The sequence below is a fragment of the Schistocerca serialis genome, chromosome 3, assembly GCF_023864345.2.
Source record: "Schistocerca serialis cubense isolate TAMUIC-IGC-003099 chromosome 3, iqSchSeri2.2, whole genome shotgun sequence".
Classification (NCBI taxonomy): Eukaryota; Metazoa; Arthropoda; class Insecta; order Orthoptera; family Acrididae; genus Schistocerca; species Schistocerca serialis.
In genome coordinates this window covers 732,555,175-732,582,478 of record NC_064640.1, presented here as the reverse complement: position 1 = coordinate 732,582,478, position 27,304 = coordinate 732,555,175, and the positions used below count along the sequence as shown (strand labels likewise).

The 27,304-nt window shown below is 40.3% G+C and overlaps 1 protein-coding gene across 1 annotated transcript in view; it reads left to right on the top strand.

The window, feature by feature from the left end:
- Window positions 1–2,803: 2,803 nt before the first annotated feature.
- The window catches only part of LOC126471166 (CLIP-associating protein 2-like), a 62,255-nt gene continuing 37,754 nt past the window's right edge, over window positions 2,804–27,304 (top strand). Inside the window, exons 1-5 of the mRNA XM_050099269.1 lie at window positions 2,804–2,931; window positions 13,449–13,604; window positions 14,117–14,429; window positions 16,533–16,690; window positions 25,862–26,048. Coding sequence (XP_049955226.1) covers window positions 2,804–2,931; window positions 13,449–13,604; window positions 14,117–14,429; window positions 16,533–16,690; window positions 25,862–26,048 — 942 coding nt within the window. The remainder of the gene's footprint in view (window positions 2,932–13,448; window positions 13,605–14,116; window positions 14,430–16,532; window positions 16,691–25,861; window positions 26,049–27,304) is intronic.

The window sequence follows — 27,304 nt, the reverse complement described above, 5'->3', positions numbered from 1 at the left end:
GCTGCTTACAACCTTTACATATGACCAGAATTGCATTGGATTTTTCAAGATTCTGTAGCGATAGTCATGGAAGTTTTCCCTCGTAGCCCCGTTAACAAGGAAATGTGCGTTATTCAGCATCCGTCTGTCTGTAGCCTAACATTCTGTTTTACATCTGCTGTTCAACAAATATAGATCTACATCTACGATCATAATCTGCATGATACTGTATGATGTACTTTCCATTCCACTCGCAAATAGAGCGAGGGAAAAACGACTATCTATGTGCCAAGTAGCATATGTTTCTTTAGGTTTACATAAATTATATACCATGAAGGATCTCCTCCATCACATGCTGTTGTACTATTTGTTGCCATGAGATGTAATATACTTCCCTCATTGAGCGGGCTTCTGTAGTACTTGTTCCAAATAATTTTCGGAGAAAGCAATTAGTATTGTTTCAAAGTTTTTCTGTCATGTCAACTCCTTACAAAATTGTAATTTTCCCAACTGATTGCTGGATGATTAAAGTCTCCTGCTATGATTACAGTATGACTGGGAAATGTATGTAATACTGAGGTGAGGGGATGGTTCTGGTGGGCAACAGAGCAACTCCTAAGCTTACACTCACCCTTGAATCTGACTCTTGCCCACGCCATCTTGAATGCAGCATCAGTTTTTATCTCAGTGAAATTTCTTGCCTACTGTGATGAATACACCACCTCAATTTACCACTAACCTATCCTTTCGATATACACTTTGATTTACCCTGAAACTCATACTGCTGTGCATTAACAGCTGATCACTAAGATTGTAATTGTCTTTTTCTGAGGGGGACATTTCTTCAGATCTTAGACTAAAACTTCAAGGCCTCCTATAGCTATCATTATCTTAAACTGGATCAGTAATCAAATTGAAATAATAATAATAATAATTATAATAATAGTAGTTAACAATAGCTTGTGTGCACCCTGCATCCAATCAGCAACTTGTGTAGCAGCCTCTGATGTGTAGCACACCCCTTATCAATTTAGGAAAACTCTACAGTTCTCAATCTGCTGTCCCAAGTGTTGGAAGTCTCAGCCTAACTTGTTGCATAACCATTGAAATCTCTGGTTCAAACCTAGCACTCAGCTAAGAATCAGATGGCAGCAATCAGTTCTGAGGGCAGCGCTGCATATTGTCATTGCAGTTCCATGAACAGGATGTGTCTTCTCACTTCTATCTGCTGGTCGCTAGAATGACCAAAGTACAACCTTGGAATTGACAAGTAATGATAGATTCAGTATTTCCTGGAAAGGAGTCAGTATCCCTGGGAGAGGATAGTGCATAAGGCACTTTGGTGAATCTTGTATGTTTCTCTCTCTGTCAAAAGCCAACCCAGAAAACCCCTTAAAGCAGCTTCCAGTCAACTGACAGCAGTTAGAACAATTTCCATATGTTTAGAAATATTAACTGGCTGAGTCTGGGCCTGTTAATAGCGTTTACTATGGGGCTGCAGTGTCTCTCTTGCAATATTTTTTTTCTGTTTAGCAAATAAATTACTTAAAATTAGGGGTGCAGCTTCACTTTTAACTTTTGGATCTGTTGCTCTTCAAAAATTAGAAGTTCTGTTTAAGAACTGAAGTGTTTTCAGCCGGTATTTGATTTGTTTTATGATGATAAAGAAATTGTAATCAAATTTTCTGATTCTTTCAAGCTGTTGGAACTTTCTGTCTCAAACTTCTGTTTTGTCATAATTATGCTCACTAATCGACCCATATAACAAGGTTTGAAAAAAGCAGACCTTTATGACTGCTACAGGCAGTATGTACTGTTATTGAGAGGAAAAATGAATGGAATGCAATTTGATATTTATAGTAGCAGAAAAAAAGTATAAACATATTCAAATTATGTAAGTACCTACACTCCAAGTGCTTCTGATAAAATCTGTCGAATGCACAACTGTAGCTTGCAGCTATTGATATACTATGAAATATGTTGTACACCTCACTCAAACTTCTAAAATTCCTCAAAACAGGTTCTTTAATTAAAATAGATGTAAACTGAAATTATGATTGTTCAAGTTAGGATGCTACTACCAAAGTTTATAGAATGCTTAAAGTGTGGTTTACAACGGATGACTTACATATTCTGATATAAACAGTTATAGTTAGTGTGGTTAAGGCATTAACACCATGTTCAGTTTGTACATAAAAAATATTAGGCTCTTGATATTCGAAGCAAACTTATCTGCCACACGTGATCTCATCACAAAGAAAAACTGGAAGTGGATTTAAGTATATTGAAGAAGATAAAGTGGTGACTGTAAATTTATTTACTGCAACAACCTAATGAGGTTTTGGAAAGACTCCACATAATGAGGAAAGAGATATACCTACGTCAGACAATGTGTGTGTCTGTCATCAGGGCAACCAAACCTAAATATTTTGTGACACTCCTAAAATGAGTTGTTGTCATCTTACAGCCCTTATCTAGTCTTGTGCGATTCCTTTCTCTTTACAAAAGTAAACAAAATGTTCAGCCGACATGGTTTTGACCCTCTCAAAAGTGATGGTGTTTGCTTGGATAAAAATATCTAGGTTAATATCTTAGGAAGGTATATTGTGATTTTGAGAGGACCAGTAAACATATGTGAAGGAGAGGACTTAATGGTTTGCTGTTAAGGTTTTGGAGAACCAGTAATTTGCGTTACTTTCTCAGAACATTCATTGTAATTGTTGTTTTAATTGTTGTACATTTAAGTGTTAAAATACTTTATACGGCTATTCTTACATCAGTAACTTTCTTACTTCCAAACAGACATTCGACTCAGTTGACGGAAATGAAGTTGGCAGCCGAGTACCACTCAGCCGCAAGGCATACAGATCGTTTGATGATCATTCAGATGACAGTGAGACATCCAGTGTGTGTTCAGAGCGATCTCTTGATTGCTACAGGAGGTCTGGTGATGTAAGTTTTATATTTGTAAGTTTTATATTTTTCTGCTCGTCTTTCATAGCATTTGAAGGAAAATGTCTGTTTCAATTGTCAGCTTTAAAGAATTATTAAGAGTAACCTTTTAGTAGTACCAGTATTTACAAAATATATTCAAAATATTCTGTACTTAATTATTGTATGAGAGTTCAGTGAGAGTGGGAAAAGGGAGAACAGGATGACTAACACAGAAAAATGATCTAAAACTAGGAAGTGTAGTATCTCCATTGCTTTTCATTGTGATGATGGATAATATATGTAATGTCACAAGTGACAATAGGGATAGGTGAGAGAATAACAACAAAATTGTTTGCTGAAAATTTAATGGTTCTGGGGACCAATTAGAAGGAATTGCAGAAGCAAGTAAACCACCCATCTGCAGGAGACTGTACTTTAACTATGTAAAACGTAGAAACTTGGGCTTATAGCACTATCTATTATGATTTTTATAGTACCACTACACCCTAGAGTCAGTTGCTTCACTCTGAAAGTGGCCATTTGTCTATGGCAACTATCCTAAGTTGACTGGGGTTGCCTACACCCAAGGGTGTCAAGTTAGATCGAGTCTGCGAAATTTAAATGCATTTTATTTCAAGTATGTGCACTTTGTTTTATCATGTCTTCTCCCCTTCTTTTCTTTACAATAGATGTTCTGTTCTAATAATGAGATGGTGTGTAATTTGCAAACTCGACGTATATGTGATAGGTTACTTGAAGTGTACAAAAATCATTAATCTGTGACAGCTCTAAGCACTATGGGACTTACATTAATCTGTGATGAGTGTGCATGTTAAAGCTATGCAAATTTGACTGAAATTCTTTCATTTCATTATAATGAACAGGTTTCTTCTATTTTCTAATCAAAATCACTTGAATATTGTTCTTAAACAATAAAAACTTTGCTTATTTTGATGGTAACAGCTTTTTCACTTCTTCACGATAGGCATACCTTTCATTTTTCAGAATAAATATGCTTCTTTATGTAGTTGATAGTGACTGGGCCAAACATCTCACGAAATAAGCATCAAACGAAAAAAACTACAAAGAATGAAACTCGTCTAGCTTGAAGGGGGAAACCAGATGGCACTATGGTTGGCCCGTTAGATGGTGCTGCCATAGGTAAAACGGATATCAACTGCGTTTTTTTCAATAGGAGCCCCCATTTTTTATTACATATTCGTGTAATACGTAAAGAAATATGAATGTTTTAGTTGAACCACTTTTTTCGCTTTGTGATAGATAGCACTGTAATAGTCACAAACCTATAAGTACGTGGTACCACGTAACATTCCGCCAATGCGGACGGCATTTGCTTCATGATACATTACCCGTGTTAAAATGGACTGTTTACCAATTGCGGAAAACGTCAATATTGTGGTGATGTATGGTTATTGTGATCAAAATGCCCAACGGGTGTGTGCTATGTATGCTGCTCGGTATCCTGGACAACATCATCGAAGTGTCCTGACTGTTCGCTGGATAGTTACGTTATTTAAGGAAACAGGAAGTGTTTAGCCACATGTGAAACATCAACCACGACCTGCAACAAATGATGATGCTCAAATAGGTGTTTTAGCTGCTGTCACGGCTAATCCATACATCAGTAGCAGACAAATTGCGCGAGAATCGGGAATCTCAAAAACATCGGTGTTGAGAATGCTACATCAACATTGATTGCACCCATACTATATTTCTATACACCAGGCATTGCATGGTGATGACTTTGAACGTCGTGTACAGTTCTTCCACTGGCCACAAGAGAAATTACGGGATGATGACAGATTTTTTGCACGCGTTCTATTTAGCGACGAAGCGTCATTCACCAACAGCGGTAATGTAAACCGGCATAATATGCACTACTGAGCAACGGAAAATCCACGATGGGTACGACAAGTGGAACATCAGCGATCTTGGCGGATTAGTGTATGGTGCGGCATTATTGGAGGAAGGATAATTGGCCCCCATTTTATCGATGGCAATCTAAATAGTGCAATGTATGCTGATTTCCTACGTAATGTTCTACCGATGTTTCTACAAGATGTTTCACTGCATGACAGATTGGCGATGTACTTCCAACATGATGTATGTCCAGCACATAGCCCATGTGCAGTTGAAATGGTACTGAATAGATAGCCCATGTGCAGTTGAAGTGGTACTGAATAGCATATTTCATGACAGGTGGATTGGTCGTCGAAGCACCATACCATGGCCCGCACAATTACCAGATCTGACGTCCCCAGATTTCTTTCTGTGGCGAAAGTTGAAGGATATTTGCTATCGTGATCCACCGACAGTGCCTGACAACATGCATCAGCGCATTGTCAATGCATGTGCGAACAGTACGGAAGGCGTACTACTCGCTGTTGAGAGGAATGTCGTTACACGTATTGCCAAATGCATTGAGGTTGACAGACATCATTTTGAGCATTTATTGCATTAATGTGGTATGTACAGGTAATCACGCTGTAACAGCATGCGTTCTCAGAAATGATAAGTTCACAAAGGTACATGTATCACATTGGAACAACCGAAATAAAATGTTCAAATGTACCTATGTTCTGTATTTTAATTTCAAAAAACTACCTGTTACCAACTGTTTGTCTAAAATTGTGAGCCATAAGTTTGTGATTATTACAGCACCATCTATCACAAAGCGAAAAAGTGGTCCAACTAAAACATTCATATTTCCTTACGTACTACACGAATATGTGATAAAAAATGGGGTTTCCTATTTAAAAAAATGCAGTTTGATATCCATTTGACCAATGGCAGCGCCATCTAGCGGGCCAAACATAGCGCCATCTGGTTTCCCCATTCAGTTTTGTTCTTTGTAGTTTTTTCATTTGACGCTTATTTCATGATATATTTGGCCCGGTCATGATCAGTGGACCACCCTGTATATCTCTAACTTCAGGAAACTCAGTTAAATTTTTGGCCATTTACATGATTTCTTTTAAAGAACCTTTAATGTTTTCAATTTTTTGTTGTTTTTTTTCTTATTTTTTGATTATATAACCCATATAACTTCAAAAAGTGAGTTTTTTGAGCAGCTATAAAAGTTTTCAAGTGAAGTTGTTCAGTAGATTATTTGTTATAACAGTTTTTGTCATTGGAGTGCGATCCCCCCACCCACTACTTCCATGCCCCAATGTGTCAAGCATGTTGCTCCATAAAAGCGTATCAAGTAAGGGTTACAATAATTAGATTGATTTTTTTACTTGTTTTCTGTTCTTTTTATGATGACAGCAGGGTTTAATTGTGCTCTCTACAGAAATCTAATTTGTTTTTGTTTTTGGAGTATTTGGGTCGAAGCGAGCTTCGAGGTGTGATGGAGATCCAGTTTTTACCACCATAAACAGTTTGTTAACATTGTAGTTTTATCATCATTTTGACACTACTTTTTTTATTATTTTTTGTTTATAGTATCACCTTTTGGTACTCAGTGTCACGAGACACTTAACAGGGTTGTATCTTTCATCATGACACACTACCACTACACCACCAGCAGTGTCACTGCCATTAATCATTACTGCTTTGAAGGTATTTGTAATGATCAGATTTATAACATTGAACACAATTGAATTAATTTAAATTTGTTGATCATCACACTTTTGAATAGTACTTGTGGAACTGTTGTCCCAAACATTTGCTGTGCTGTCATGTGAGTAGTTGACATTCCCTTTGATGGGTGTTTATGCCTGTAATATCTCTCTTCTCCCACATCAGTCTCTTCTTCTCACTGTGTAACTGCTCTTCTGCGTAATAAAGACTTTTTATATTCTCCTGCCATATATTTGCTCATTCTTTGCACATAATCATGTCCCCACAAATGTACTTTATAAGTGGTTTCCCAAATATTATGTTTGAAATTTTTATATGTGGTGACTCTTTTCTTGTGAACAAGTGTTTCCTGTTGCCCTACAAGTTCTTTCTCATTTACCTTGATTTTGTTTATTTCTCATTTTGATTTCGTATTAAGCATGTAGTACTGTTGTTTAGCAATCATGTCCTTTGATTCCATATATTTCCTTATTTCATTGATGAGTGCCTATATTTCATCAGTAATTCGTGTCTTAGCCACCTCTGCCTTCAATGTTTCTAAGCTTGCCTTACCAGTGTTTGTAATTCAACTATCTGAATACTTGGCATTGCCTGCATACTCCATCTCTCTATCCATCTCCTCCTACACCCGTCTCTGCCTATCTACTCCTTCCTTCTATCTCTGTCCATCTGCTACCCCTCTCTTCTGTCCGTCTCCTCCCCACCTCTTCTGTCCGTCTCCTCCCCACCTCTTCTGTCCGTCTCCTCCCCACCTCTTCTGTCCGTCTCCTCCCCACCACTTCTGTCCATCTCCTCCCCACCTCTTCTGTCCGTCTCCTCCCCACCTCTTCTGTCCGTCTCCTCCCCACCTCTTCTGTCCGTCTCCTCCCCACCTCTTCTGTCCGTCTCCTCCCCACCTCTTCTGTCCGTCTCCTCCCCACCTCTTCTGTCCGTCTCCTCCCCACCTCTTCTGTCCGTCTCCTCCCCACCTCTTCTGTCCGTCTCCTCCCCACCTCTTCTGTCCGTCTCCTCCCCACCTCTTCTGTCCGTCTCCTCCCCACCTCTTCTGTCCGTCTCCTCCCCACCTCTTCTGTCCGTCTCCTCCCACCTCTGTCTGTGTGCTCTTCCCCCCCTCTGTCTGTGTGCTCCTCCCCCGCTCTGTCTGTGTGCTCCTCCCCCCCCCCTCTGGCTGTGTGCTCCACCCCTCTGTCTGTGTGCTCCACCCCTCTGTCTGTGTGCTCCACCCCTCTGTCTGTGTGCTCCACCCCTCTTTCTGTGTGCTCCCCCCCTGTCTGTGTGCTCCTCCCCCCCTGTCTGTGCGCTCCTCCCCCCTCTGTCTGTGCGCTCCCCCCCCCCCTCTGTCTGTGCGCTCCCCCCCTCTGTCTGTGCGCTCCTCACCCCCTCTGTCTGTGCGCTCCTCCCCTCCCCCCTCTGTCTGTGTGCTCCTCCCCTCCCCCCTCTGTCTGTGCGCTCCTCCCCTCCCCCCTCTGTCTGTGCGCTCCTCCCCTCCCCCCTCTGTCTGTGCGCTCCTCCCCTCCCCCCTCTGTCTGTGCGCTCCTCCCCTCCCCCCTCTGTCTGTGCGCTCCTCCCCTCCCCCCTCTGTCTGTGCGCTCCTCCCCTCCCCCCTCTGTCTGTGCGCTCCTCCCCTCCCCCCTCTGTCTGTGCGCTCCTCCCCTCCCCCCTCTGTCTGTGCGCTCCTCCCCTCCCCCCTCTGTCTGTGCGCTCCTCCCCTCCCCCCTCTGTCTGTGCGCTCCTCCCCTCCCCCCTCTGTCTGTGCGCTCCTCCCCTCCCCCCTCTGTCTGTGCGCCCCTCCCCTCCCCCCTCTGACTGTGCGCCCCTCCCCTCCCCCCTCTGTCGGTCTGCTCCTCCCCTCCCCCCACTGTCGGTCTGCTCCTCCCCCCCCCCCACTGGCGGTCTGCTCCCTCCCCCCTCTGTCGGTCTGCTCCTCCCCCCCACTGTCGGTCTGCTCCCCCCCCCTCCACTGTCGGTCTGCTCCTCCCCCCGTCTGTCTGCTTCTCTCCCATTTCATTCCATTTCCTCTTCTTCCTGTGTTTGTCTGTCTGGTTCCCCCCCCCCCCTCCCACCCCCGTATCTCCTACTCAATATCTGTCCACTACCTCCGCTATCCTTTCCCTGTTCATCTCCTCGTCTGCCCTCTTTCTGTTCATTTCGTCTTCCTCCCCCTCTCTCTCTTCATTTCCTCCTCCCTCTCTCTATACCTATATCTTCCTCCCTCTGTTTCTGTCCCTCTCCTCATCTTTCCTTTCTCTGTCCATCCCCCCCCCCCCCCCTCCGCTTTCCATTTTTTACGTTCCCTTATCTCTGTCCATCTCCTCCACTCCTCATATCCCTCCATGGTATCACCCTCTTCTCAATAGGAGGCTGGTGGATTTTACTCCCGCAGTATCTCTTTCTAGATCGTAATTAATGTGTGTACCAAATTTGGTTGAAATTGTTCCAGGGGTTTAGGATGAGCCTTTTACCTGTAGCATTGCCCACATATGCACATATTAAATATGTTTAACATATATTTAATGTATTTTACATGTATTTATACACATATTGAGAATTTCACCCTGCAGATCAATTTTCATGCAGCTCAATAAATAGTGTCCAGGAATTTGTCTCCGTTAACTGTCATCATCATTAATGTTTTTACATTATTACCATATGTATTGTTTTACAAGTAACATTCTGAGAACATGTCTGTAGAACCATCTTCCATGGCACACAGTTTTTTTAAATCCATTGATGATGCCACAACTTTAAGTGTCACAATTTTAAAATTTGACAGAAATAATAAAAAAGACCCATTTGAGTATACTTGTGTAATTAATTGTCTCAAAATAAACATGAACTTAAATGTGTTTCTCACTGGGACATGGAGACAAAATATTATAATGTGTTTTAACATGTTACAGTTGGTACACTTTTTTGTTTCTTTTCCCTGTAGAACATTTCGGACATCATAAACAACTGTGCCAGCACACACTGGAATGAGCGTAAGGATGGGCTGGTCTCATTGCAAGCATATTTCCAAAATGAAAACAGACTAAGACGCGTTAAACTCCAATGAGTAACTGAAATTTTTACCAAAATGTTCATGGACTCCCATACAAAAGTAAGTTTAGACATATTAATATTTAACTTTGTCTTTCTTTTCAACAATAAAGGTTGATTTAAATTTTATTTTATTTAGACTTAGAATTGATGTCTTGAACAATTGTATTTTTGTTGTATCCATGTTCAATTCAAAACACTTTGTTTATACTAACTGCTTTCTTTTAAGTTGTATTTATGAACTGAGTTAGATTGCATCTTGTGTGTATAGTCAGGTGACAGGAATAATGTCCCTTGACACTACCCACACTTGGAGCGCATCGTGTGGGGGGAGCCTAGGAATTTGTAAATATTGCCATAGGGCACTACCATAAAGATCCAATCTCATCTACCATGAGGATCCAATCTCATTAACTCTTATATAATGTACAATGCTATTTCGAGGAAGAAAGGGATAATGATGGACCATTTACACTGTCTTCAGAAGTCATAGAATGAGTAGCTGCTGCTCTGAAAACTGAAGCGACCTCTGTAAGGATAAAAATGAGGGAGAGAGTACTGGAGATCTGGAGGAACCAACTGCTGCTATTTTGACTCCATGGTAGTGCATGCTGCTAAAACAGTAGAACTGGATAATGTTAAGGAGGGTGCACTTCAGGGACCTGTGAGACTATTACATGCAGAAAGAATATCCTACCCAGAAGAAGCTGCTTCTCTCACTACAAGGCAGCGAGTTGAGTTGTTTTCCAGAGAAAAAACTCAGCCTTTTAGTGATACTAAAAAAGTAGTGCAGACATTAAAAAATCATTTGATTGGACAAAATGTTGGTAAGTGCTGGTCGTTCCCTACTGACTCTGTGGAATTATGACATCACATGAGGAACGATGAAAGCTCCAGTTGGAAAAGGCAGTCAGCTCAATCTTTTACATGCTGGAGCAATTGGTGGGTTTGTTCCAAATGCTTTTATTATCCTCCACAGTTTTTTACATCAAAGAAATCGGGGGGGGACTAGCGCATATAAATGTCGGCAAAAAAATTTAAAGAGTGGTTCTTCCAAAAATAAGAACTTCCTGTAATATAATGCACCATACCACTTAGTGCAGTTAAGTAGAGCCCCTACATGCTGCAGCATCAGGAAGAATGACATTATGGATGGGCTAGGAAGAACTGCAAAGATTCACTTGATAGGGAAATGAAGAAGTCAGAACTGCTGTCATTCTTGAAAGAGCGTAATACCGTTTATGAAATTGACAAAATTACTGAATACAATGGTCATATGTTCCAACTTCCACCTTAGTACTGCCGTTTCAATGCAAATAGAACTTGTGTCACCTCAGTTGAAATCATATGTTGCAGACTAAAATAAAACTCTTAAAATTAAAAGATGTCGAATTTTCTGCGTGTGAAGTATTGGGCAGTATCACGATCATAAAGTGAAACAATACAGTCTAACGTATGTGGTACATCTGGGAAGAGGCATGACAACAAGAAGGTGCTCTGTAACAAAGAGTGGAAGAGGTTATAATAAGATTAGGGGATGATAGCAGCAGAAGTGAAGATGGGGACAATGACATAGGAGATGTGGATAATGATGACACTCTTTGAAGACTGTGGAGAGTGCCCTTTTACATAGCTGTGGGTAAGAGATGAATCTATGCATTCAAATACTGAAACATTGTAATCTTTACTTTTCCACAGCATATATTTCCAAACTTTCTCTTTATAACAACAAAGAGAGTATGTTTTGATCCTCTGAGGTTATTAGCATTTTTTTTTTTTTTTTTTTTTTCCACACTTCACTAGTATCGTATTGTAACAAACCTACAATTATCTGGTGTGATATTCAGTCAGACGACTGACATGGTGTAACAACAAACAGCCGCATAATAGCATTGGCAACATTTCCGTTGGCTGTCACAGATTTTCTTTCAGTGACCCAGTTATACCTCTACAGTTCCCAAGCAGTCTTACCTCAATTTATGGTAGAGAGTACTTTGGTATCACTATAATTTGCATACTTTCATGTTCCATTTGCAAATTATGCACAAATGGATGATTATTGGTAAGCCTCTGTATGAGTTTGCATTTCTCCGCCATTCCTGGCACAGTCATTTTGCGGTGTGTGTGTGTGTGTGTTTGTTTGTGTGTGTGTGTGTGTGTGTGTGTGAGAGAGAGAGAGAGAGAGAGAGAGAGAAGAAAAGAAAAGAAGTTTGTGCTGGGGGAAGGAGGGAGGGGGGGGGGGGGCAGAAAAGGAGAAAGGATTATGTAGGTGATCTGGTGGATAGAAGGCTTCTTTGGGAATAAGGAAGGGGATAGTCAGGTGGACAACAAGGACTAATTAAGGCTGAGTCCAGGGAACGAAGGAATTAGTGGTGTATATGGAGGGGGACTGCTCATCATTACAGAGAAACAAACAAATGAACACTCTCACCCTTCCCTACTACTGGGTTCCACCCAGAACTGGAGCTAATGAATCTGTTCTCCACCAAGATTTTGCATACTTCTTGTCACACTCTGAAGTAATAACCCCTACCACTGTCTGATATTCCAACATGCACACAATGGACACGACATCCTTTTCTTCCCAACTCCAATCTTGTTCCCAATCCCTCTGTATCAGGCTCATATCCTTTCAATAAACTTGCATCCAAAACCTATTCCTTACATCCTCCTCCCACCACCTATTCCAGTCCTGTCACAGGCATCTCCTACCCCATCAGCAGCAGGGCCACTTTTGGAAGCAGCTGTATGATCTATGAACTTAGCTGGAACCACTGTGTCACATTCTATGTGGGCATGATCACCAACTAGCTGTCTGTCTAATTGAATGGCCACTACGAAACTGTGGTCTAGAGACAGCTGGACCACCTAGTTGCTGAGCATGCTGTCCAACACTATGTGCTTGACCTCTGCAACTGCTTTGCAGTCTCTGACTTGTGGATTCTTCCCACCAACATCAGCTTTTGTGAATAGCACACGTGAGAACTCTCCGTGCAACATATCCTCCGTCGTGCCGTTGACCTTCACTAATCCCTTTCCCTGCACCTGTCTATCCTCTTCCCAGCTCCCACTCCAGCCCTGCACACACCTTACATCCTTGCAGAACGTCTGTATAGACCTTTCCCCTTCTCTGCTTTTCACTCCCCCCCCCCCCTCCCCCCCCCTTTCCCTCCTCAAGCAAAATTTCCTGATGCGGCACCTAGTAGCCCACTATCCTGTCCCTACACGCTGCCACAGGCAGGACTAGCACCTTCCTCAATATGTAACGTGCTATCCCCCCCCCCCCCCCCCCCCCCCCCCCCCACACACACACACACACACACACACACACACTCACTGCTCCGCACCTCTTTTGTACCCACAACTACCTACCACAACAAATATGCAATAAGGAAAACGTGGTTCCACCTTGGACAAACACAGTTTCTCTTGTCTTACTAGCCAAGCGTGTTTTGGAGTTTTCCTATCTTCAGTTGGTTTTATTTATTATCTTATTATTACATATTTGTATTCACAAGTCTCTTTGGTATTTGTAGTACAGCTATGATTATTGCCTTCCGTTATGTCATTTTTTGTAGATTTTGTGTTTTCGTGCTTCTGCAGGATGTCTAACTGAAGATGGAGAAACTTCACTGAAACGTGGTAGTAAAACAAGAAAAATTGTGTTTGCTGAAGGCAGAACCAAATTTCTCTCATTATATATTAGGAAGCAAGTGCAGACAAAGAAAGAGATTCAACCACAAAATGATCACCACACACACTCCTTTGTCATTTATTTACTAGCTTATTGACTTTTTCTTATCACTCTGTTGACAGTTTTCATTTTATCAATTATTTGTTTCTGTTCTGCGTATAATCTTTTGTACTGATATTCTCAAACTGTGCTTTGACAGTATGTTTCTGGATACTCTAAATGAACTAATTCTAGCACATAAAGATGATTTACATGATTGGATATACATTCTGCTTACACGTCTCATGAATAAACTTGGTGGAGATTTGCTGGGTTCAATCCAAAATAAAATACACAAGTCATTATCTATTGTAAGGTAAGTGTTATATATTTTAAATTTGCAAAATGTGTTATCTGTTCTGTGTTGAAGTAGGTATTCGGATTTGAGTTTTACATTACTACACAAATTAACAAATTCTGTTGATGTAAGACAATAGTAGCTTTCATAATTTTGCGCTTTCATATTCAGAGCCAGCTGGGGAATCTTAGCAGCAGAAAACAAGAAAGAGGTGCAACTATTCATTTGAATTATGAAAGGGAGCTTTATATTTATGGTCCCCCCGCCCCCCACCCGTAGCAGTACACATTTTTATTAAATGTTTTATCTGTGTTTTTAGTCATGCGTTCTCTCCCTCCCTCCCTCCATAATCCTCTACAACTATATTTAGTTTTAAAATTTTCCATTATAATATTTTTAAGATGCACATGCAACTTGCCAAAGTGGTGTGAAAGTTTTAAATCTCATTTGGCTGTGTGTGCTGCTGTTTTCTAAGTTTGCTTAATATTTCTAATAATATTGTTTTTATATTTTCTTGCTTTATCCTGCAGGGAATCATTTCCACTGGAACTCCAAATGAATGCAATTATAAGGTTCCTGGTTGATCAGACTCAAACACCCAATTCTAAAGTTAAAGTAGCTGTTCTTCAATACTTGGCCCAGCTTGCATCCTATATGGATGCCTCATCCTTTAACCCAGGTGCCCGAGAAGCAGCTGCAGCTTTAGCCAAAGTAATCAGTTGGACAAATGATCAGAAATCAGCTGAAATCAGAAAAGCCGCTCAGAACGCTCTAATTGCATTATTCAACCTGAATACACCTCAGGTGACAATGATTTTGTCATCACTGTCTCCAGATTACCAGGTAAGCATACATTATCAGGAAACACTTTCACTTATACATTGTTTAATTATGTGTAGCTTGAAACTTCATGTAGATTAGCTTGTGTGGTAATTAATAGTGATAATGTTAAGATTTAGGACACTCGATGTGGAACTGATTATTACTGCAATTCTGTTCAAATTCTGCCTCTGTATGTATAGCATTATGACAAACATTTATACTTGATGCACACTATTTCTGCTATGCTGTGAGCTTTGTTTGACTTTTTTTATCACTGAGATGACTATTTTTGTGAAAACCATCAGTGAACATTGTTTTAACACATTGCCAGTATAATAATGTCATGTGACGAGGGCCTCCCGTCGGGTAGACTGTTCGCCTGGTGCAAGTCTTTCAAGTTGGCGCCACTTCGGCGACTTGCGTGTCGATGCAGATGAAATAATGATGATGATTAGGACAACAGAACACCCAGTCCCTGAGCGGAGAAAACCTCCGACCCAGCCGGGAATCAAACCCGGACCCTTTGGATTGACATTCTGTCGCGCTGACCGCTCAGCTACCGGGCTCGGACATTGCCAGTTATTGTACTTTCTGTAATTTTGTGTTGTATTAAACATCTTGATTCCTGTAGTGATTCAAGCAACAATGTAGAAATCTTTTTTACCATTACATTTATATTTGGCAAGCCACAAATCATGCATGGCAGGTTTTACTTATCACTAGTATCACTTCTGCCTGCCCCACCTTGTTCACAATCAAGTGTAATATGATGTGGGAGAAGAATGAGACCCCCACCACTTGTCTGTTACCTCCAGTAATTGTTTGTTCCTGACTCCAGTGGCAATGTTGAAGTCAAAGCTCAGTGTTCTGCTCTCCCGGCCTTTTTTGTCAGCTTTCCTGACCTTGGAGCCACTACTTCTCACTCCTGTAGCTCCTCAGTTGGTATCATGAAGCTGAGTGCTCCCCATTTCAGTCCTCATACTAAGGAAAAATCCCAGCAGTACCAGAAATTGAACCCAAGTTGTCCACATAGCAGCCAGAGCTATCGAGATAGACACCAGGGCAATATGATCAACACAGTTTATAGTAGTATGTTGTGAGAATTTTCTAGAAAAACACATTACACAAAATTATTTTGTTCTGTAGTTAAAGGGGTTCAGAAAGATGTAGAAAAGTTTTTTATAAATTGCTGAGGTGAACAAGAAAGTAACGGACAGGATAAATTTTTTTTTTTTGTGATTGGGGTGATTCAGTAGGGTAAGCTGTTGGTTGTAGTTTGTTGCTGTCACACTCAGTCTTATTGTAGCATGGCAGCTATGAAATCTGTATATCTTTTATGGAGACAAGTTCTTTACTAAAGGCAGTAATCTCTAAGTTCATTACTCTTGATCAAACGCAGTCCTAAGAAATTAAACCAAAATTATGCCATCTATTTCGTAATGATATCACACATGTACACAATTTATACCTGAGAAGAACAGTGTTGTGTTTTATGCAAAACTTTAACATTTTTTGCTCGTCTCTCACTCTTTTGTTTCTTTTCATTTCCCCCTCCCTCTGCCAAATAATTGTATTTTTTCCCATTAAATAGTGAAATATTGCTGAAATGTTCAATCTAGTTTGTAATCAACTGTCCTTAACTGCCGTTGAATTCTATGTTGTACACTCCTGCCTGAAAATGTAATACATATAAATTAAACAGTGGCCAGTATGTGCTTCAACAGTTGGTCAGTTTTATATCCTCATGTTTCTGGCCTCACACCTTAATGAGGTCTTTGAACTTTGTTTGGATTAGAATACAGTGTGCAATTAAATGGTTTGCTAGTGTATCAATTGTCATGCGAGTGAGCTATGAACTAGTAGACAGTTCATTCAAGTCCATCACATGAAATGTGTAATAGGAGTAAAACTCAGTCACTAACAGTATCATCACTGTTGTTATCAGTAGTAGTAGAACTTTTAGTTGTAGTGGTGGTGGTGGTTCTGGTTGTAGTTGGAGGAGGATAAATAGAGTTGTAGAACTAGAGAGATGAAATTTGAATCATGTGAGAAATGTTAATGTAAGTACACTTCGACAATAGCAAAATCAAATGCAGGTTTATATGAAGTCATTTAATTGTACAGGAAACAGCAGCAAGCCTTGTAAATAGCCATGTAAGGCGCAGTAGCACAGGAAGTTCGCCCCCATCACCATCACCACATGTTCAGTCTCCAGCAACTCCACAGTCTAGGCCTTCTCTGGAGATGGATGAGGGAAGTCTCAATCCAGAAGAAGTGTACAGGTAACTAGAACCTCTTTTGTTGATATTTCTTTGTTCTTAGTCTATGGAGCCTTAATTATTATTTATTTATTCAAATCAGAAACAAAACCATACATGGTTATTACCATTAAAAACAAATGAAAGAATAACTGCTCTTTAATTTCACTCAGACTCACAAATAGATCTTCTTCCATGCAAGGTGCAGACCACAGTAGGTAATCCAGTAGATGCTCCAAGTTCTGTGGTAATTGCAAAAGGTAGTAAAGGAAAAAGATGGTGCACGGCTAGCCCACCATTCGTAGCTATAAATGCCTAATTTGGACTGAAAACGTTGCCGGCCGGAGTGGCCTTGCAGTTCTAGGCGCTACAGTCTGGAACCGAGCAACCGCTATGGTCGCAGGTTCGAATCCTGCCTCGGGGCATGGATGTGTGTGCTGTCCTTGGGTTAGTTAGGTTTAATTAGTTCGAAGTTCTAGGCGACTGATGACCTCAGAAGTTAAGTTGCATAGTGCTCACAGCCATTTGATTGAAAACATTGTGTATTGATTGACCAGTACCATGTAAAGCAGCTTGTGTGCTTTGCATTAGAAATGAACAAGATTTTGAGAAGTACTATGAGAGAACTACAGAAAAGTACACAACCCAGTATGGTGGTAAATGACTGAAAAACCACCAAACTTTTGGCAAGAACTTTCAACAATACTTGCTTTTGATTTATTCCTTTATTTTCTCATTCATTTCAGTACTCCCTCTTCGTCTTTACTCCTCTTCATTGAATTTCATTTTTAATGTGTGAATAATAACCACTGGTTTTGTTTCTTCTGTGATATTCATAGTGCTTAACAGAAATAAGCAAATTTTTCAATTTTACCTGTAGTCTTCAGAATATATTTCTATGATACTAGTAATAACAAGTCTCTGTGGTGAGTGTCCATTGAGATGAAGCATTGTGTAAATTAAAACTGTTTTCTGGGCTAGAAATAAATTTCCACATTTCACATAATGCAGCACTACTACACAAGATGTTGCGTTTGTAACGTGCGCGTGGGGCACACAATACTCCTTAAAGCCTGTACTATGGTAAGTTGACGGGCTTCACCTTATGAGAAAGGATTTTTGTATAGAAATTGACCGCGTGTACCTGAATGGAGGCAAATCAGACTTACACCCACTCTGTAATAACAATGATACGTCATGCAAGTCCGAAATGCAACTACACGTCAGGATGGACAAGAAACAACACAGAATATGCTACCAATTTGCTAATAATACGGTCGCCAGCCTAATTAGGCATTAACTGAGTTTCTTCCCTGTACAAGTTGATGTACGTTCATACAAAACAACACGTAATAACACTGCATAATATGGTAAATTTTAGAACCAGAAAATCTACCGAACTGATAATTTCACTTTCTGTACTAATATGGATAAACCATAAATACACAACATTACACTATAATGTTTACTACAAAACTTCGTACTGTCTATTGATCTGATTAAAATCGGGCATAGGTTACCCTAGAAATAGCACTTTGGAAACACAAACACAATGTCAATTTTGATAAAGGTAAAACACTGATAAATTTTGGTTTTTTGATATTGACTTTAACTTTACTGATCAAATCAGTTTGGAACACTTCAGAACTCAAATGAATAAAAAAGGGGGGGACCCTGAAACTGTTATGATCTCTGTATACAAAAAATTTAATTACTGAAATCATTGCGTGCTCAAAATTTCCACTATATGAGTTACTACTCTTTTTATCTTATTTCCTGCTCATTTAAATACCATTATATCTGTCTCGACATAATTAAACTTCATTACTAAACCAATTTCAAAATTATCTTCCAACTTTGTCAGACCTTCGTTATCTATCTAATGGTTCATTAACAAGACAGTTCCTTAAACATCACTCTAACATAGCTAGGTCTGCAGGTAATTATTATTAACATAAACTTTAATTCTTCATTTCGGGACGCTCGGATTGCACAACATTTGGAAAGGACCCTGGCTAGGTTAGTTGTGAGGATAATTAAATGATAGGACAGTTCTGGTAAAATTTAAGTTGTTATTGAACAGTATGGAACAAAAGTAACACTGGTCCACACGAATACAGTACTAAAAGTTTCAACCTGTTCGTATCGATGCGGCGGTTGGCGGGCAGCAAGATGGCGAGGCACAGAGCACACATACAACCACAGCAATGGCTCGTGATGTATCGGCACTTTACTTCTTCATAGCGTCGCAATGCTTTTCCATTTAGTGCCTATGGAATTTTGCCATGCTGTATAGGCGTCGGAATGGCATATCCGAGGCTCAATGAAACTATGTCTTCCAGGAGAGCCTCCTCGATCCGGACCGGGTTGCTCAGACCAATGCCAAACTCCAACTACTACTGCTGAGCCCGTTATGCCGTGCAGCGCCCGTGTGCATTTTCCTGCGCTCGCCTGCCATCCACCTTTTACCGCTCCCTTACAAGCCGGGTATTCACCCGAGGTTTTGCATTCTACGTATCCTAATACATTGCCTACGTATGGACCAGACGCACAATTAAAACTTTAACATCTTACAACAGTTACAACATTTGTTACACTTCAATTCTATTATAATATTGCTTGAAATTTGACATAAACATTAATATTCACATCGAAAATTGTTTACAGTTTCTTTATCATAATGGCATGAAAAAGAAAAGAAATGAAATCAGAACATCGATTACACTAATTTATCGAAAAATCAGAAAAAAATTATTATATGTACAATAGTACAGCGTTGTTGTTGTTACACGTTGATATGTAAGAACTTTGGAAAGTTTGTTAAACATGTCATCCCACACTACGACCATTGTGAAACAAGAGTGGCACATTGTCAGAACAGAATTCAGGTCCCAGTTTTCCTTCAGACTCAGTTGTGCTACATTACGAATAACAGATGTAACATAGTGTGTGAGGGAAATAGCACGGTAACTGGAGACGTCCTCCAAAGTTGAAGTACATGCAACAGTAAGATTGTTGCAGGCAAAACATGTACTTCCCGTAGTTCCCAAAGTGATAATTCACCACTCACCACCCAATGTACAAAATACTCTGGCCCATTCTTATGACACAGCTACTCTTAACCCTGGCCACATGTGTCATACTCTTGTGGAAAACAAAATTTCTAAATATGCACAGTGCACCGCAGCACATCATATTCAAGACCTATCACCTGTGAAAGCAGTCATGTTATTTACTGCTCCATTGTAACTTTTATGTGGACATGATTACCTACCAGTTATCTACCCGAATGAATGGCCACTGTGAAAATGTATCCAAGAGCAGAGTTAACCACCCAGTTGTGGAACACACTACTGAGCACAACATACTCGATGTCAGTGGCTGCTGAACAATCCATGTCCCCATGTCCCTCCTCCCCCAATGTCAGCTTCTCTGTACTGCATAGATGAACATTGCCCTTATACATCCTTCTATCCTTCAGTCCTCTTGGCTTATCCTGTCGTGTTGCTGCACCTTCCTCCCAGCTGTCAGCCACCCTCACCACCAATACTTCCTCCCCTTCCCCACCAACCCTTCCCCCTCTCCACCTTCTTTTTCCCTTTCCTTACTAGACCTGATACAACCCTTGCCCAAGTCTAGCTGCAGTACTGATACATGTAGTTGGGCAGTACAATATACACCTGCAGGTGTATGTATATGTGTATTCTGCACTAGTTAGCTCTGTAGACAGACATCGTCCAAGCTCAGCAACATTGTTAGTCTTGTTTTTGTGCCTTCAATCACTCGACACCAGAACTATACGGTGAGATGTTACCTTTACCCATTTAATTATTTATAGTGCACCAAGGAATTTCCGTTACATGTAACACAAGTTAGATTAGAGAAGCTTGCATTAGATTTTCCTCTAAGTCACATATTGTGTGAGGTGGTGCAGTTGTGTTTAAAACATTTGAGTGGAATGTAGTTCAAACTCATTTTTGGTTATTCTGATTTGGATTTCTCATAAATCTCTTGCGGCAGAGGATTTTAACCTAATTAGTCCTGCTCTTACCCACCCACACCTGGAGGGGTTTGAAATTTTGTAACCCTATTTAAAATGCAGTGCAGTATCACATGTCAGTGTAAAATACATTTAAGACTACATATTCAAAACGATTCACAAAATCAAATTTTTCATTTCCTATTTTTCTAGGAATCTGTATCTAAATGTCTTCAGAGCTGAAGATCACAGTTTATGAACATTTCAAAATAAATTTATTGCCTTTTGGCTTTCTCTGTTACTTGTCATTGGAGTTACATACAAATATTTTTAGAGTTCAGAGGTCAAGTATAAACAGTGTTACAAGCTTTTCACTTTGACATTGGTTCTTACAGGTAACCAGAATGAATTGGTGTTAACAATTTGAAATTATTGTGAAGCTAAATTCAAACTTACAGATGATCATGTCTGTTTTCAGAACAGAGCTTAACAGAGCATTATGTGATGCTTGAAATGGCTACGTGTTCCGAGTATTTTATTTTTATTCAAACACCCCCCCCCCCCCCCCCCTTACAGTCATCCCAATGTTGGTGAATATAATAGTTAGTCATTATGAAAGTTCTGTTTAAAGTATTACAGTATCTTTTAAATACATTTTGTGACAACCCAAAGAAGAATTGTAATTCTGCATTGCATGAATGTCCCTGAATCATAGAACTGATACAATCCGTCCAAAAGATATTGGAAAGCAGAACTGTCATTCAGCAGTTCTGTTGATGAATTAGGCACATTTTGCAAATTTTTGTGAGCAGAGGAAAAACATTATTTTAAAAATGAAGCATTCAGCAGCTATGTTTCAGCCCAAAGTGAAAATCAAACTATAATGGTGTACTCTGAGGTGACAGAAGTCATGGGATAGCGATATGCACATATATATACATGGCAGTAGTGTCGGGTCCACAAGGTACGGAGGTATGGCAGTAGTATTGGGTCCACAGGGTAGAAAAGGGCTGTGTATTGACAGAGGTGTCTTTTGCATCCGTATGATTTATGTGGAAATGTTTCTGAATGTGACTGTGGCCTCATGATGGGCATTGACAGACTTTGAACGCCAAATGGTAGTTGGAGTTAGACGCCTGGGGCATTCCATTTTGGAAATCATTAGCAAATTCACTATTCAAAGATCCACAGTGCCAAGAGGGTGCTGAGCAGCAGTGTTTGCGTAAAGTTGTCAGTGCTGACAGACAAGCAACACTGCAAGAAATAACCACTGAAATCAATGTGGGACGTACGATGAACATATCCATTAAGGCAACACAACAAAATTTGGCGTTAATGGGCTAGGGCGGCAGACAACTGATTAGAGTGCCTTTGCTAGCAGCACGTCATCACAATCATCGTGTCTCCTGGGCTCGTGACCATTTCAGTTGGGCCCTAGATTATTGGAAAACAGTGGCCTGATTAGATGAGTCTCAATTTCAGCTGATGAGAGCCGATTGTAGGGTTTGAGTGTGGCAGAGACCCAGCAAAGCTATGGACCTGGATTGTCAACAAGGCTCTACAAGGTTGCTTTGTAATGAGGTGGGCTATGCATACATGGAATGGACTGGGTCCTCCAGTCCAACTGAACCAATAATTGACAGGAAATGGTTGTGTTAGGAGACTATTTGCAGTCGCCCATGGGCTTGATGCTCCGAAACAACAATGAAATTTTCATGGTTGACAATGCGCCATGACACCAGACCACAGTTGTTTGCGCTTGGTTTGAAGAACAGTCTGGAAAATTTGAGCGAATGATTCGGCCAACCAGATAGCCTGACATGAATCCCATTGAACATTTATGGAACATAATCAGGAAATCAGTTCATGCGCAGAATCCTGCAGTGGCGACACTTTCACAATTATAAATGGCTATAGAGGCAGCATGGCTCAGTATTTCTGCAGGGGATTTCCAACATCCTGCAGGTCGAGTTGCTGCACTACACCAGGCAAAAAAAGAAAGGCCCAATACGATATTAGGAAGTATCCCATTACTTTTGTCACCTCAGTTTAATATCAAGTTCCAGAGTTTTCAACTGGGTGAGCTTGTCAAAAAAGTGCTGGAAATAGCTGTATTTTTCCCAGATACATTTATATGTGTGATATTTACTAACTAAAGTGCATTGCACAAGCTGATTGTTGTGATCATATCAGTGAAAACAAGTTTATTACTCTCTTTTTGTCACTATTCAAAAGATCCAATTTTTTACCGTGTGTTATCATTAGTATGAATATTGACAACCATATATTAAAATTTATTTCTTCTGTTGTGTCTTCAGTCTTCTTACGAAGCAGACGTGTTTTACCTTCTGTGTGGGATGTTTGTTACAGTTATTTACTGACATGCATTGAGGTGGTTTTCCGCTCTTCCAGAGAATCTTTAAGTGTAGCTTTTGAAATCCCTAGATGGTTATGCAATGTCTACAGAACATTTTCCATAGAAATTGGAAGGTAGTACTTACATACATGCAGGAAGATAAGAGCTAAAACTAGCCGTGTTTCACAAGTGTTGACAATTTTGTATAGATTAACTAAAAAGAGAACCAGTTTGGCACAGGTGTCACTGCTCCGGAGTGTACATGTCCATGTGGAAATTTGTGTGTTCTTCATTGACTCAAACCACTGATGTGGGTGATGGCAATAGTATCACCTAATTGACCCTGTAGGTTAGTTTCCACACATTTGCATCAGTTGGAAACGGCACACACTGGGGATGCAATGGTTTGAAAGTACTATGTGTTGTGTTCCTACCATGACTGAAAGCAGTTTTCATGGATAAGGGGGCCGGGCGCTGATAACCACGCAGTTGAGCGCCCCACAAACCTAACATCATCATGGATATGGGGTGGACACTAATACTGGCAGTTACTAGAACCAGGAAGAACAGATAAGCAGTCAATATCATCCTTTTTAGACAGTGAGGTGACATCATTTAGTTCCAGTATGATGAACATAGAAGATTTATGGGCAAAGTTTAAACGGATTGTAAATTACACTGTGGAGAAATGTGTGCCGAGTAAATGGATTAAGCAAGCAAAAGACCCACCTTCATTTAGCAACGAAATTCAGAAAAGTCTGAGGAAGCAAAGGCTATTGCACTCTTGATTCAAAAGAGGCCGTGCAAATGATGACAGGCAAAAGTTAGTAGAAATTTGTGCAGCTATAAAAGGATTGATGTGCGTGCCATACGAAGTCTACCACCTCCATACCTTAGCAAAAGATCTTGACGAGAACGCCAAAAATTCTGGTCCTGCATACAATCATGTAGCAGATCTAAGGCTTCTATCTAGGCACTCATCATAAGTCTGGTGTATTTATAGTGAATCTCTTGTTCGCACGAAGTCCCAAGTGGCTGGAATTTGTGCAAGTGACTCCTGTATATGAGAAGGGTAAAAAAACATACTGAAAAACTTACAGACCAATATCCTTAACATCAGTGTGCTGCAGAATTCTTGAACATATTCTTATTTCAAATATAATAAATTTCCTCCAGACTGAAGAGATTTTGTCCACAAATCAGCATGGTTTTAGGAAGCATCCCTCATGAGAGCTCAGCTTGCCCTTTTCTCATGTGATATCCTGCAAACTATGGATGAAGGGCAACAAGCAGATTCCATAGTCCCAGATTTCTGAAAAGCATTTGACGCAGTGCACCACTACAGACTATTAACGAAGGTATGAGCATACTGAATAGGTTTCCAAATATGTGGGTGGCATGAACACTTCTTAAATAACAGAAGCCAGTGTGTTGTCCTCGATGGCGAGTATTCATCAGAGGAAAGGTTATTGCCAGGAGTGCCCCAGGGAATTGTGCTGGACCGCTTTTATTTTCTATATAGACAAATGATCTGTGGACATGATCTGTGGACATGGTGAGTGGAAATTTAGGACTGTTTGCTAATGACACTGTGATGTATGGGAAGGATACAAGTTGGCTTAGACAAAATTTCTAGTTGGTGTGATAATAGCAGCTTGCTCTAAATGTAGAAAAATTTAAGTTAATGCAGATGAGTAGGAGAAACAAACCCTTAATGTTCTAATATAGCATAAGTAGTGTGCTACTTGACACAAGTCACATTGATTAAATGTCTAGGCGCAACGGTGCAAAGTGATGTAAAATGTAACGAGCGCATAAGGGCAGTAGTAGGACACAAATAGGACACATATAGGACACAAATGTGACTCCACAGAACAACCACAGAAATACAGAATTATAGTTTTGTTGATGGCCTCAGTTCTGTGAAAATGCTGGATAAAGAACGAGAAACTACATCACATGATTCTGGCATCAGTCAGATGTCGTGCGGTATGGAGAAATTAGAAGAACAAATGGAACTGCTTGAGTATTTGAGGTCCGCAGCAGGTTGCATTAAAGGAAAACTTTGAAGCAATTCAAAGTCAAGCTGCTAGTTACCGGTAGGTTCGAACAACACTCAAGTATTATGGACACACTTTGGGAACTCAAATGTGGGTACATGCAGGGAAGACAACATTGTTTTCAAGGAACACCATTGAGAAAATCTAGAGAACTGGTGTTGGAAGCAAACTGTAGAATGAGTTTACTGCCGCCAACATACACTGCATGCAAGGACCATGAAGAGAAGATGCAAGAGGTTAAGACTCGTGTGGAGTCATATAAATACTTGTTGTAGCACTCTGTTTGCTAGTGGAACAGAAAAGGAAGTGACTATTAGTGGTACAGGGAATCCTCTGTCAAGCACTGTTTGGTGGCTTGCCGAGTGCATATGTAGAGGTAGATGTAGAAGGCAAGTAAAATTTGTAGAATAAAGACTAAGGTGGTCTGTATGCCATGTATTAGGTCTCTGTAAGAAACAAAGGAAAGTGGTTGAGGTGTTCACCTCACCTTCAGGAGTGGGCTTTGTGTTCCTATCCCACAAACTTGATTTGCATTTTTCATTGGTTTTTTAAATAATTGCAGATAAATGTCAGAATGGTTCCTTAAACAGTCCATGGCTACTTTCCTTTTCATCCTCTTCTAGCTGGTTTAGTATCCCTCTTAAACTCCAACCCTCCTACATGAGTGGTCTGCAAGTAACGATTTACATAAATAGCAGGTCAGTATGTAATTTTTTTTTAAAATCAATATACTGCAGGGTTTCTACCTTTCAAATTTATTTTCTAACTTTCTGTTAATTAGGAATCTTTGTGTTTTGCAGGTCACTCCACAGAACAACCACAGAAATACAGAATTATAGTTTTGATGGTGGCCTCAGTTCTGTGAAAATGCTGGATAAGGAACGAGAAACTACATCACACGATTCTGGCATCAGTCAGATGTCTTGCGGTATGGAGAAATTAGAAGAACAAATGGAACATCTTCTGTCAATTAGTAGAGAACCTACAGTAAGTATTTAATAACTAACTCAAAGTTCTGAGCTTTATTAGAGATATTGTTCGATGACTGGATGGATAAATAGAAAATTTGGTTCAGCCAGATTATTAGAACCAGTGACACACAATACACAATGGAAACAAGAAATATCCCAGTCTGTGAAGCATATTGTGTGGAATAGCATACCTTATCAGGAAACTTTAAGATACAATTCCAGTTTGGTGTGTGAAATGACTTAAGTTGCACAGTTGTAGTCACTTTACTATCAAATGGGACTTCTGTTAGTAACTCAGTGGGATCCTTTCTGGTAGTGCAGGCGCACAGCAGCGGCAACTCCCATGGAGGCAGCTATAGCCATGCAATTTTCCTGCTCTGCAAAGCAGTTCATTTGAAACAGCTGTGTGCAGTTGGAAGTACTGTCATTGCAGCTTGTCTTAGTCTGTGGCAGCTCAAAATGAATTATTCACAGCTCATTGAATTAGCATGAGAACATCTAGGATTGTTTATCTCCAAACACTGTGAATACGAACATAGTAGTAGTAGTAGTAGTAGTAGTAGTAGTAGTGTTAGTGTTAGTGTTAGTGTTAGTGGTTGGTGTTGTTGTAGTTGTGAATATGTGAGTACAGATCATTTCACTGAATTCCTTCGTGATGCATCTTTATTAGAGTTTTTTGTGGTTCCTACTTGGAACATATCCTGCAATGAATCTGAAAACCTAAATCCCTGGGTGATGAGCTATTAACAGTCAAACTAGATTAGTATAACCAGTCCTAATATGGATTTTGATCTGCACTAAGAAACACTACTGCAGCCTACATATCACAAAGGCAGAACTCAAAATATCTTTAAAAACTATGGAGGAAAGGCATCTGATGTCTCTTAAGACATACTCCGTATACACTGACGACACAAAACATTAGGATCACTGCCCACCATGAGAGTGAATGACACCTGCTTGTGGTGTAGGCATGTGATACAGTAAGGAAAGTATATCAGTGGAGAGCAGAGGTGAAAGGGGAAGCATTTTAGTGACAATATTATCTGCAAATTGGGAAATCCACCAACATTAACGACTTTCACAGTGAAGTTCGTTGGCTGTTCATGTGCTGCTACCATGAGTATGTATGGAAGGTGGTTGAAGGATAGTGAAACCATGAGTAGGCGACAAGCCTCATCGCAGAACATAGAGGTTGGAGGCTTGCCCACTTTGTAAACCAGGGTAGACAGTGATACATGCAAATCTGACTACAGAGTACAATGCTTCTGT